We start from the raw sequence: 13,177 nt of genomic DNA, 5'->3' as shown, positions 1-13,177 counted from the left end.
CGACGGCATTTGTTAAATTGTGATGTATTTATGTGGTGTGCTCGGGTATAGTTAAGATTTCTCTTCAGGTAAAACTTCCGGACTGCGACACCTTTTCAATGCAAAGATGAGAATACACGTGCACTCAAAGTTTGATTACGGAATTGCGAGTGACCACGAGCCTTACCGCAATTGACTCAACTTCGACCTCCAGGGTTGGTTTGTCCTCCTTGTAGGAGGAAACTACTTTAAAGCTACAAATAAACATTTATTCTCAGAGGTCGGAGTTTTTGTTTGAATTTAACTCTAAATTGTCCAAGATGATGCAGCTACACCCTAAATTAATTTTAGAGGGATCGGATTTAGCGTCGACATTAGCTTGTTAAAAGTCAACGTAATTAAACCCAGATGAGCTTTTTGTCTCACGGGAGTGATGATATTTTCACAGCGAGTGTTTGTTTGTGTTTTAGTGGAATAGTGGGCAAAACAATTCTTAAAAAGAGCAAACGTGGTCAGTAGTTATTTTTTGTACGTAAATAGATTAAAAATATATTTGGAACAGCTTGGCCAAAATAAAGCTGAGAATTTGGATGACATTCACATAAAAACAGTCTTTCCTAACTATTGCACCAACAAACCTTTCTTTAATTACAGCAGGAAGTCCTGGAACACACCTCCCTCGTGCACAGGATGGTGCAATAGGTTGATTTCTTCCCTAACTTTTTTGTCTTGATGAATCACAGAAGTGAAGGCATGTCAATTTGTCTTTTCTGGTGAAGAGGTGATGAACACCAAAGAAGTTATCAGTCTGGTGAAGAAGAATTCAGGGTCACGGGGGATTTGCCTCTGTTGCTGTCCTCTTTCCAGCAATCACAGCACTTATCCGGGGTCAGAGGTCACTGGTTTATGCCCAGCTCACTGGACAGGTAGGAGCAGCGTCTGATTCTTTGTATGAAGGGAACCAAGTAGCTAGGAGAGTGTGTCTAATGGTACTTAGTGTCAACAAAATTCACACTCTTTCATCACACATCATTAAACTTCAATTGGTGTTTGCGCACCATCAATATACGTCCACTAAAAATGTTAGCTGATGGAGTGAAGCCTGGCAGGTCGTCCACTTTCAGTCCACAGTTGGCTGCTTGGACGCTAATATGCTCCCTGGAGATGGAGGAGAGCATGATGAGGGAGTGAGTGCCTTCACTGCCTTCAGTGCTTTCAACAAAGATGATGGCGAGGCGATTCAAGGGCCTGTGGTGCCCAGAAATGTTCCAACAGCCGGCGAGTGTTTTTTTTCCTCCAAAAGCAAATGATAAATGAATACCACCACTTAGAAAAACACCACATTGATGGTGCTGCAGTGAATGATATTGTACTGAAGCACAATGGTTTTCTGCTGTATGAAAATTCAATTTACAAATCTGTACAGTCACTTTTACTTTTGGCGGATTTTTGCTTAATTTCTGTTTCCACTGTGGAATATTTCAGTTTTGTGTTACATCAGTTTTCTTTTGCTCTGCTTTTTTTCCATTTGACACACGAATGCACACCTCATTCACTGCATGCCTACGAGTATTTTCGATACTGTGCTGCATTCTTAAGTGATTTGGTATACAGGTATGTAGGGTTGTGTTGTGTGGCTTCATGCATTCATTTGGGTGTTTCACTGCCACCTAGTGGTCAATGTTTGTATGACTTCCTGCACAGCATATTTCCAGTAGAGCTTTGCAGAGTTTCTCCCTGTAGTTCTTCTCTCAGATATTAAAAGGTTGAAAGATGAAACTCAGCAGTCTGGTTGCAGGACAATGTAAGTTTTAAATTAAGCTCTTATCTTCCTATGAACAGAGAGATATTTTCTGTCTGTCCCACTTTACCCTTTTTACACAGTAGACCTTTGTCCTGTGCTGCATTCCTGGCTTTAAGGAACAGGTTCACACTTTTTCACGCTGTTTTCAAATAATAGCCAGGTGGCCATATGAACACAATATCAGGTTTTTCTGGTTCTAATCTTTCCTCCTGTTCACGCTGAAAAGGTCCCTTGTTAATGTGCATTCAGGCCTCACACTCCAATCCACAAAAAATGTATTCCTCAAGAATAATTGTGAATCTGTTGTTTAATCTGAGTAGATATTATTGTCAGAAAATGTCACTGGACTGGAAAAGGACTCATCAAGATTCAGAACCCATAGAGGCATTCGATTATGGCTCTCAGGACTGTCTGTCGGTGACAAAATATGCTATTATGTGCCTTTGTGGTACGTAATTCACATTGATCTCTAAGTGAGAAAACCTGAGATAAATGGCTTTTATCGACCTTGAAGTATTAGTGCAGTGCTGGAAGAATTATAGAATACGGATCTAAGTGAAAGAGGTCAGGCACAGAATAATAGGCTCTTATAAGCCTTGTTCATAATAATCAGTGGAAGTGCTGTTCTCCTCCTGCTGTGATTCACAAAGTTCTCCATTAGTGATCACCTTTGAAGCATCTGAGAGCACACAAAATGAATATTTTTTTAAATATTATTTATTCATGTCGAGTCATAAAAATAGTTGTAAAACAAGGAACGTGTGAACATAGTGCAAGTGTCATAATATTTTCCAAAACAAAAAGACTCAGTCGCACTATTTCCAAGAAATATTTCGTGCACGTATCCACATGCCATCCGTGCACACACTGGCCTCTAACACTGGAAAGTTATTTAAACTGATCAATAATAAATGTCTGAACAAAAATCAGAGTCAACCCAGCATCAAAAGCACTTTCTAAAGTTTTACAGTTGTGTATTTTACAAAGATATACGGTTATTTTGAGAAACTCTGCATACAAAAACTCGCCTTTGTAGAAATTATACTAACCATAATATGTCAATCCTGCAGAGAGTGATGTGATGAATAGAAACACGTTTTTAGAAACTTGTTCTGCAAAGTCTTGTTTAAACATATTCTGCAGTACTTGATGAGTAGACTGTTTCCTTTAATGTGACATATGGCAGTCAGTGCTCTGTTTTGTTTTCTCCATCCAGTGCTTGTCATGTGGGGAGTCGGCAGTCGTCTCTCTGTGGTATCACAGCCTGTCAAGCTTGGAAAAGGCAGTGCTCAGTCTGCTGGAGCCAAACACAAGGTCAGTACAACAGAATCTAGAGCAGCGACTAGCACAATCACTGCTGGCTAACGTATGCAACAGGGTTCTGTAAAACCTGTTCTTCAAGGGATTTTATCCTGTGATAGATTCGATAAAGATTCACCAAAACAATTTGTTCTGTTCAATCAGCTGGCACACTGACCTCACAGATTCACACACTCATCATCAGGAGTACTTGCACATGAAAGTTACACAGTTGTCTTCTGTGCTTCTGGAGGGGGGCTTTGTCAGGCATGAGAAAATGACCCTGATGATGTCATTAGGGTCATTTGGGCTTGGCGCGTACAAATTTATGAAGGAAAGCCACCTTTAAAACCCGGAGGTGTGGAGTTTGAAATATGTAACAAGGGGTCTAAAAAAGAGGCATTATTGCAAATTTAGGATCCACTGATTTTGGAAGTTGACCCACGCAAGAGATTGGAAGTGAGGGGCATTTATTTTGATTGTTCTTTTTAAAATCCCTCAACTTTATGGAAGCACACAGCTAAATCACATGAGCACCCCTTTAACGCAATCCAGTCATGGTTCATAAGAGGTGATGGGCAGATGTCAAAGAAGTGTGTGTGAATGGCCACGTATTCCTTCTGAGGGGGCATGAATCTGTTTATACAGTCACATTGTGGGGGCTCGTCTCTCTTATGGGGACAAAATGTGTAAAAGTCCCTGTTATATTAATCAATTTTGGGGTGAAGACCTGTTAAAGTTTGGGGAAGGCAGGCAGTGGTTGTGGTTATGGTTAAGGTAAGTCAAGTGTGTGTGTGTGTGTGTGTGTGTGTGTGTGTGTGTGTGTGTGTGTGTGTGTGTGTGTGTGTGTGTGTGTGCACGTGTGTGTGTGCACCAATATGCATATTTTCTGTATTATATATGTATGTATGCATTTATGTGTGTATGTATGTATTTATGTATTCATGTGTGTATGTTTTGTGCGTCACTCGGTAAAGGAAAACTGTGTCCCGTTGGAAAGGATCCAGGGCCGTCTGTTTACAGAGGGTTGAACTGAATTCCTACAGATAATATAGGACTCATAAGCTCTGGCTTACATTGAGCATAAGGCATGTGCCATCAGCTCAGACGTGTCGCTTGTTGCTGTAGCTCGCAGAGACAGATTTAGGCCTGTGGGGGACTTGTTACTATGACAGACAGCATGCCACAGTGATAACCTGCCGTCACAAACCAGCACCAACCCAGCCATCTCCAGTTTAGATCATATAATCCTCCTATTAGCAAGCAATGGATTCTGTGGACATTGGTCATCCTCAAAGTGAGGTTTGCACTCTGTTCATAAAGACTCAACCTAATGCAGCCTGTTGTGTGTTCAGGTCATTAGAGCTGCATTTGTTGACTTGAGACAGCATTTCTCTGACTGAAATGAAACAGAACTCTATAAATAGCAAAACACTTCACGATGTTAGCCCGTGTCTATTTGCATCAGTGGCACAGTGTCGGTTACAGGAGGCCATTACAGCCAATCTTTCGCAAACCTTTGTCAGACCTCCAGCCAACACTTTCTAAACTGGTTTCCAAGGCAACCCCAACCAGCAGGACCAATTAGAACTGACACAGAATCCCTGAGCACTAAACTGCCTGGAGATTAGAAGAAAAGAAGACACATCCTCAAAACAAACACATCAAATGGAAGAAGGGCACTCTGATCTCTGGGTGTGTCTATGTATGTGTGTATGTGTGGTGTGAGACGCACGGCATTGCATGAGCATGCACCTGTGGGCTCAGTGTGTCTGCCGGGGTCTATCCATTAGGGGGGAAAGATTTAATTAAACCGGCTATCTTTACTTCCCCCTTCTGTTTCCCTCTCTGTAGGACTGTTGTGTGTCCACATGTGTTGTCGCAGCCACAGGCTGCAAACCCGATCAATAGCAAATAGTTTAGAGTGGCTGATGTTTCTTTTTTCTTTTGAGGCCATCAGTGGAGCTGTGTGGCCTCTGAGCCACACATCAATCACATGCTGTGTGTGCGTGGGTGTGATTGATCTGATAGCCTTTGTGCTTCAATGGGGGACGTACTTTATTGAATAACTGACACCTATGATCCCATGGTGTTTGTTGGTTATTGTGTGAATGTGTGCACGCCAGTGTCTGTGTGAGCTGAAAATGTGTGTCAGATATCAAAATCAGTGACCTTTACTGTAAGCCCTTGTAGCACACTCCTGTGAGGTGAGAGCAGGGTTTTATTCATTCTGAACACACAAACTAAATATTTGGTCTAAGTGGAGTTCACACCAGAATCCAACCTTTTGATTTCAAACATTTAAAGTTTTGCAGTCGCTACAAAACAGAAGTCATCCCCAGACTCTAAGCTGTCTGCCGTGCCTGCGTCATATTGTTCAGATAGTCATTACTGTATGTAAATAAAGGTCAGAAAAATTCAGTCAGAGATATGAGGAATTTCAGACAATAACTCCCACTTAGTGAAAAAACTACAGAAATGTCAGCAATCCGCTGATGGCTGCAAACAGTCACCATCACTGGCAGTTACATCTGCATTAAATGCATTAACACGAATCCTGTCGGTTCAGCTAGTTTAAAAAGAGCAATGCACAGTTTTTAGATATCAGGTTTCACTTGTCAACAAACCCCTTCAAATATATAACACAACAGAGGTTGTTCCTTTAGGCTGTTTTAATGTTGGGACAGTTAATAGACAGTTAAGGCAAGAGCTCTGTGTCCAGTGAAAGCGAAGTGGGAATACAGCCACAGCTAGCCTTAGCTAAATATAAAACTACATTTACGGCTGTCTGTAAATGAAAAATAATCACTTTGAGTGACATCTCAGTAATTCAGTTACTTACTCCACATAATTATATAATGAGGCAGTATCTAATCCAATTATAGAAAACAAAACCCAGCTAAAGTCAGGCTAATGCTAATGTGATTAGATGTTGTTGAGCTTGTTGACATGTAAATCACATATTTCAGTGTATTCAGTGTTTTGATATAGGCTACAATGATAGAAGGATAGACAGATCATGTTGCGTTTTCCCCCTTGAATTCTGTGATAATGATCCAAAAGCAGAGTGCAAGAACTTTGTGTTGTGTTTTATGGTGATTCCTCTGGGTGAAATATTTAACGTAAGTTATTCCAACCTTGTTAACTTCAGCGCTTCAGTTCCTGCTCCCTGCTTTGGGAGGGCAGATCACTGTCATGTCAGCACCTCATTTTTCAAGGTTTGATTTTTTATTTGTTTGCAGCAATAAAGTTGGACTGTGTATGTGTATCTGACCTGTGTCAAGGCCAGTGTGATTTTGCTGTCAGTACTAATGAGTGAGAGTTCATCTCGCCCCGAGGTCATGGTCTTTTAACTTTTCTGTGCCCTCACCCCTCCCTCCCTCCCTCCCTCGCTCCCTCCCTCCCCTTCCTAATTAATTTCCTTCTCTATCCACTATCTCCTTTGATCCTGTAGTCTGTCTTTTCTGCCGTTGCCAAAATATTCTGCCCGTTTCTCCATTTATTTCTCTCAGCTTGTTTCTTTCTTTTACTTCATTGGTCTTAAAAGGCTTTAAAGCAGTTTAGGTGTAGCCCTCTCCATGGTAACACCATCTCCCATTCTCACACACACACGCATTTTCTCACTGTCTCTCATCTCATAATTCTGCCCGACCCTGTGCTTTATCGCTGTATACCCTCCCCCTGTACGCACTCCCTCTCCCCCTTCCCTCTCTCTCCCCTCCTTCTCTGTCACATACATACACTCAGCCTCTCCTGCTCTGGCAGCTGGTCTGCTGCTAATGCTGCACCATCCACTGACTGCGAGATGTTCTCCCCAGCTTGTAAAGGATCTGCAGGAGAGCCGAGGTAAGGCTTTCACACGCATTCCCTCTGGATCAGAAACACAGCATTGATGTTGCTGCTGTTGGCTGCTGACAACAGCTAACTGAAAGCCAAATGACTGATGGGAAAAGCGTGTGTGTGTGTGTGCTGATTTGTGTGTGAACTCTCCAGCTGGAGTAGGGAGCCAGTGTGAGTTGCAGGTTAGGTATGACACTTGTGATCTGCACACACACGCAATCAAGTGAAGGGTGAATCTGTTTCCAGGGTACTTTGTCCGCCATGTTTTCTTAAACTTGAGGGAAATACTGTGTTTATGTGTTTATTTGCACCTGTGTTTGTGTCTGTGTGTGTAGAGAGCCAGAGGAAGCCTAGTGGCATGCAAAATTTGTCTTTCGAGTAATGCTGCAACGGTGCTGCAATGTGTGGTTGTGGTGCTACATGCTCTGACGGTTTATGACACCATGTTGTGTGTGTTTGATTGCAGGGGGATGGTGAGTGGGGGTATGAAGTTATGTTTGTGCATATGTGAGTGGGTGGATGAGAACAGTGTTTCTTAATATTTTTCAAAATCCAAAACACTGGAGGAGGAAATTCAAGGCGAGCAACAGATTGAATAGCATTCGCAGACGTGAAAACAAACGTTTCTTAATGTGTATTATTTTTAGTGGCGTTATTGTCAGCAGTGTTTTGAGAGGAAGAGGAATGCATGCATGGAAATTCGGTGTGAGATGTCCGTGTTCTGGACTGTGTGTGAGCCAATGGGTAAATGTCTTTGTGCATGTATAAATTTTTTAGCATGTGTGTGCGCCAGTGGGCATTCATTCATGGTCTTGTGCATATAGAGTACATGGTGAGTGTGTGTAATATGTGTTAGCAAAAGTGCCCCTGAAGAAACATGCTCTCTACTGTATGCAGCGCAGAAGGAGAAGCGCTGCGTGTGTGCTAAATGACATTAAATATCTTTGGAGGCGTCCATCAAGAGATGAAAGTACTTCAGTTATTCCTGCAGAAAAGTGCTTTATTCTATTTCAAAGTCAGACTGTGCCATTTTTTTTTACAAGAAAAACAACAAATTCCTCCTCCTACAAATAAGAAAGGTGATTTTCTAAGCAAAAACATGTACGCTTGCTTCATTCAGTCCAGTCTGGGGTTTTGCCACAACAGCCTGGTATGGCCGATGTGCCTAATGTTAGCTAATTTTAATAAACTTTCGGTAGATATAGCTGGACATTACTGAAGTTCACTGACTTTCTGACTCTTCTACCACTGTGGCACTATATTTAAGCTGTAGGTCACAGTTCAGCAAAAGTTACATAAGCTCAATTTTAAGAACACTTCTTCAGGTTTCCGTATATGTGTGCACTGTCAGCAGCGGAAAGCACAAGTGCCAGCACTCATAGATCACTGAAAGTGTTTTGCTTTACCACAATGAGAAGTGTTCAATATATTGTATAAATCATGTCATGATGATCTGAAGAGAGACTTGCTTAGTGTGGAGTTATGCCTTCAGCAGGGACCCTCCAAGTCTGCGACTGCTGACTTTGGAGGATTGATTTAGGTTGGAGGAGTTAGATAAGATCAAATCGAATACATCAGATTAAAGAGTAAAATAAAAATTACAGTGCAGTGCAAGATATGAATAAATAATCCCAATATCAATGAAAGAGGCAAAAAGAGACTCTTGACGCAGCAGTCCCAGACTAAGAGGCTTGACATGTCACAGTTCTGCGGCGTCGAGTGGACGGCAGCTCCGTGCATCTGCTGCTGATTCCAGCTCAAAATAGATGGTGGCTAATCTGCACCTCTCAGGTGGAGTCACTTCAGGATTTGTCCCAGTTCCTCAAATGTGCACGAGTGTGCACGCAGATATGCGTTTGCACACACTGCATTCTTCTGGTGATTTGTGCTACTTGTGTCAGCACTTCCACAAAGACAGCAGAAAACCTGGCCAGAAGAGACAGGAATGTCTTTTTATTTCTTGTATGTTATTCCATTTATTTTCATCTGTTTACCCTGATTCTTTTTTCTCTGTTTGAGTGAATTCTTTCTTTGTGCCCACGTCCTGTCTTATCTCCTCTACCCCTGTCATGACTTGAGTAATCCACTTGAGAGCTGATTTAAGTCAAACACGACGAGAAGTCTACGCACACCGTCTTCTGTCCTCACACCTCCCCTCTCCTTCCTCTGCTCGTCATTAACCATTTTTCATTACTTCACCCTCAATCTGCCAACACTTCTCACTTCCTCTCATCTCTCCCTCCCCCTTTCCCTCTTACACTACACCTTCCTCCATCTCACGTGTTCCCGCGGTCATTAAGTCTCATTTCCAGTCAGCTCCGATCGTGCCTCACCCTCTGTTAGAGATCATTACGCACACATTTCTGAACCTTTCTTGCTCTTCATTTCTGCAATCACCTTTCTAATTTCTTTGCCTCTAATTGATTCGAAACCAAATCAGCCTCTGCCTCTCCATTAGTCCGCCTCAGTATTCCCCCACCTACTCTGGTGGTGAGATCAATGCAAACTTTGAGGCAGTGGCACGAGTCAACGCAGCTGCAGAGGGGGCTTGCTTTAAACTTCTGCAGCTTGTGTTTGTATTTGTGTGTTCCCATTAAGTGGAAAATGAAACGGTGTGAGGAAATTACCATGTTCTCCGAGCGCACCTGATTAAATTGTTTTTGTGAGTGTTTGCAGTTGCCCCTGTGGGTGTTTCTCACTGTGTTTGCAGAATCTTGGGTCGGCGCGTTGCTCTTTATTGCCTGCCAGAGCTGCAATGAAGGGGAAGTACATGATTTAAATGGATGTTTTTCTGATCAATGGAAGAGTGAACAACAGGGAAGAGTAGGGCTAAAGGCACCGTGGAGGCCGTGGGTGGAGGAGGTGGTCTTTGTGTGTGTGTGCGTGCATGCGTGTGTGTGCATGCACATGTCACGGCTTGTTATTTTGTGTGCATGAAAGCGCACACCCGTCAGCATGAGTAAGCGCATGCAGCGCTGTATGTACATATCTGTGTGCTGTTGTCTGTGATCATGTGTATGGATGTGTGCTTTCGTTTGTGCGCGTGTGTTTGATCTGGAAGAGTGGGTGTATGGGTGGGCTTGCTGTCACTTTCACTAAAATCCACCGACAGGGAGAACTATAGGGGGAAATGCAGGAAAATAAAAATAGAATGTGAACAAAAAGAGGGTTGAATGAAAAGCGATAGACTGAGGACCACGAAAGATGACGACGGATAGAAGAAAGTGAAAAGTGGGAACAAGCTAAAGGAAGGCTAAAAGATACAGAAGGAAAAAAAATTCTATAAAACGTTGTGCACTTTCCTGTACCCACGGAAGATTAACAGCCCCGTGGTCACAGCTGAGGGCGATCCTCATGATGAAAGTAAAAGTCGATTAGATGATGATTGCTTTATTATCTGTTGAATAAAATCATTTTCACTTGATTCTCCTTTATGAGTCACATTTGTGGTTGCCACGTCGGTGCAGACCACCACAGATGTGACATTACATCAAAACAATGCAGAGCTCTCCTTTAATACCAGCACAACAGCGAATGATCTGACAAATTTGCACTGAATTATTATTGCACTGGAGCCTCTAGTCATTTTATATTTCCATATTCATGTCCTCTGCACTACATTTCAGAGCCAAATGTTATACTTTTTACACTGCTGCATTTATTTCACAGCTTCTGCTTACTTCAGAGATTGAGATTTTAAGAGATCCAAAATATTTGCGCTTCCATGTTTGAAAATTTCATAAATGCTGATATGATGCATGAGCCCTTAATATGTCTGATAAAAATCACACTACTTGGAGACAACAAGAGCTCGTATCAGCTCATATCAAAGGTGTTTTTCTGTACAGTGTATTCCTTTACATTTCTGTGCGTTTTTATTTGTGTGTGTGTGTGTGTGTGTGTGTGTATCAGCAGAAGCATTTTTGTCTTATCGTGTTCAGAGCAACAGATGGATCATAACCCGTCAGTCCATATGGTGTTTTAACAAGTATTCACAAGTCTGGTCAGGTCGACTCTGACTATCCCAGCATCAACGTAAATATGTGATTCGCTCATGTTTCCATGTATTCACAATTGAATTATCCCATAATCAATATATATCAGAGCATTTTTACATTCATTTTGATTTAAAGTCATAATCCATTAGATTTCATATGATTTGGTGACACCTGTGGTTAATGGTGGTAACAGCAAGTGTGAATTGAACTGCTACTCGGTCAGAAATAACTACTACTTAAGAGCAACTGGTGTATTTGTTTACGGTGCTGCACATGGTGTGTGCACTCATTTACCAGCTGAAACTAAACTTTATGCAAACATCCTCCAAATCCAGAGGCTGATTTTGAAGTCAGTAATTTGTACCTGAAATAATTCCTCTATTAAAGTGGTGATCTCCAGAAAACACCTACTTTGAAAATTTAGTATTTGGGTTGGATGACATATGCAAAAAAAGTGAAGATAGGTTGTAACACATGTAAGTAACTTGCCTAACTAACCCGCCCCCCCCTTTCCAAAACCTAACCAAGCAGTTTTTGGTGCCTAAACCTAATCACTGTTGTCTGTTTAGTTTTGCTAACTTGACAGCGGAGTCCTGCACGTTGAAAAATTATGCTTAAGTGGGCCTTAACAAGTGGCCCGAAATGGTCCTGACCAGGCATCTGTATGTTGGGAGTGAGACTGTGTTTTTGGAAACAGCAAAGAGTTATACCATCTTTGTTCAAACTACAGAAAAATGCAACCGTGCTGCCCCTCTCTGCCATTGCTGGCCTCTTTGTCCTGCTGGGTTAGCTCGTTGAACGCTCTCGTTCTTCGGAGGCTGAACGTTAAATTAGCATTAGTTATTAATTATTGTTTGGCTGTCGTTCAAATGTAAGTTTGATGCCTCTGCGCTCTGTGTGTGTGAGTATTTGTGTGTGCATTATGACAGATGGTGATGGTTGTGGTTGAGACAGGAGCCATTAAAGCAGAGCATCAGCTCAGTCTCTAAATCAGCAACCCTCCTGGAAAACCTCATATGACTAAGCAACCTATTAGAGACGCAGGAGGGAGGATGGATGGATGGAGGGAGATAGATGAAGGAAAAGAGAAAGGTCTTTCATGTCTGTCTGGGCACATATCACCCCCCGGGAATCCATCTAATGACTAAATACCTTATTACATGGTGGGGAGCAAAATGAAGGAAGGGCGAGGAGACGAGGAGGGAACAGAAGTAATAAAGATGGAAACACCACGTCTCTTGTGGAGTCTCAGTGGAAATGGATGACACTGAGAGAGTTACTGAGAATGAGATGAGGGACCGAAAGAAGATAAACAAATCTGGATTGATGGGAGTGAGAAAAAGGTTGAGATGGAACAAAGGAAAAGTGGAATTAATGAAGTTTGCGAGACATAAACATATCCTGTAAGTGAGACAATAGTGCTTTCATTTCACACATGCTCAGAATAAACTGTTTGCATTAAACATGAGCACACTGCAGATCATCCATCTTCAAAAAGTCAGCTCAGTCTCACGTACTGTTCATGGCATCTGGTCAGAGGCAGATAGTTTGGGTGTTTTGTGCCATGGTGGTGCGAGACCAAAGCTGGAAATTTGTGCCAACTCACCCAGTTTGTTGTAGTCAAAGCAATGAAAATGACGTCCAGTAACAGTAATATATCTTTACAAAGACAGTGTCCGTGCCAACTTATAACCTGATACATGAACACCGCTGTATGATGTAATGCAATCATGTAGAGCCCTGTAAGAAATTGTGCATCTGAAAGAATTAAGAATACCTTAGTTTACCACCACAAAGACTTAGGGGACGCAGCGTGTCAGGCTGCTGTCTGAAAACCTGTCCACCATGTGGCCCTCTCTGTCCTGCTGTTTGACATGTCTGAACTCACTGCAGTCCCTCCACTTGCCCACGTACAGACACAGCTCTGTTGTTGAGCTCTGATGTTAAACCCTTAATGCTCAGTGATAATTAAAGTGGCTGTAATCAACAGAAATGTATCAAACAGAAAGGTGCAATCAATGTGGCAAAGTGAAAGGTGTCACTTATGGTGAATTATCACCTGATTCTGCAGCTCCCTTTGTTTTTACAGAGATTTATAGTGACTTTCAGCTCGTTGTTTAGCTCTCTGGCCTGCTTCTTTACCGATCTGGTTCATTATCTCCGCTCTAATAATGTTGTTTTTGGTTGTAGCAGACAGCAACAAAGCACCAAAAATCAGCTATACGCTACCTGCCCAGCACCCAACAGACACTGTTAG

General features: G+C 42.2%; 2 protein-coding genes across 3 annotated transcripts in view; one reads left to right on the top strand and one right to left on the bottom strand.

Moving 5' to 3' along the window:
* Window positions 1-13,177, bottom strand: part of samsn1a (SAM domain, SH3 domain and nuclear localisation signals 1a) — a 279,152-nt gene that overhangs the window by 118,817 nt on the left and 147,158 nt on the right. The gene's annotated exons all lie outside the window — the stretch shown is intronic.
* rap1gap2a (RAP1 GTPase activating protein 2a) overlaps window positions 6,737-13,177 on the top strand; it is a 79,088-nt gene continuing 72,647 nt past the window's right edge. Inside the window, exon 1 of one of the 2 annotated variants that reach the window (XM_070970798.1) lies at window positions 6,737-6,928. In XM_070970798.1, the coding sequence (XP_070826899.1) occupies window positions 6,888-6,928 (41 nt within the window). In that variant the 5' untranslated portion in view covers window positions 6,737-6,887. The remainder of the gene's footprint in view (window positions 6,929-13,177) is intronic. The other variant, XM_070970795.1, reaches the window with a different exon arrangement.

Source organism: Chaetodon trifascialis, chromosome 9 (assembly GCF_039877785.1).
Source record: "Chaetodon trifascialis isolate fChaTrf1 chromosome 9, fChaTrf1.hap1, whole genome shotgun sequence".
Taxonomy (NCBI): domain Eukaryota; kingdom Metazoa; phylum Chordata; class Actinopteri; order Chaetodontiformes; family Chaetodontidae; genus Chaetodon; species Chaetodon trifascialis.
Note: the sequence above shows the minus strand (reverse complement) of the source record. Positions and strands in the feature narration are given on the sequence as shown.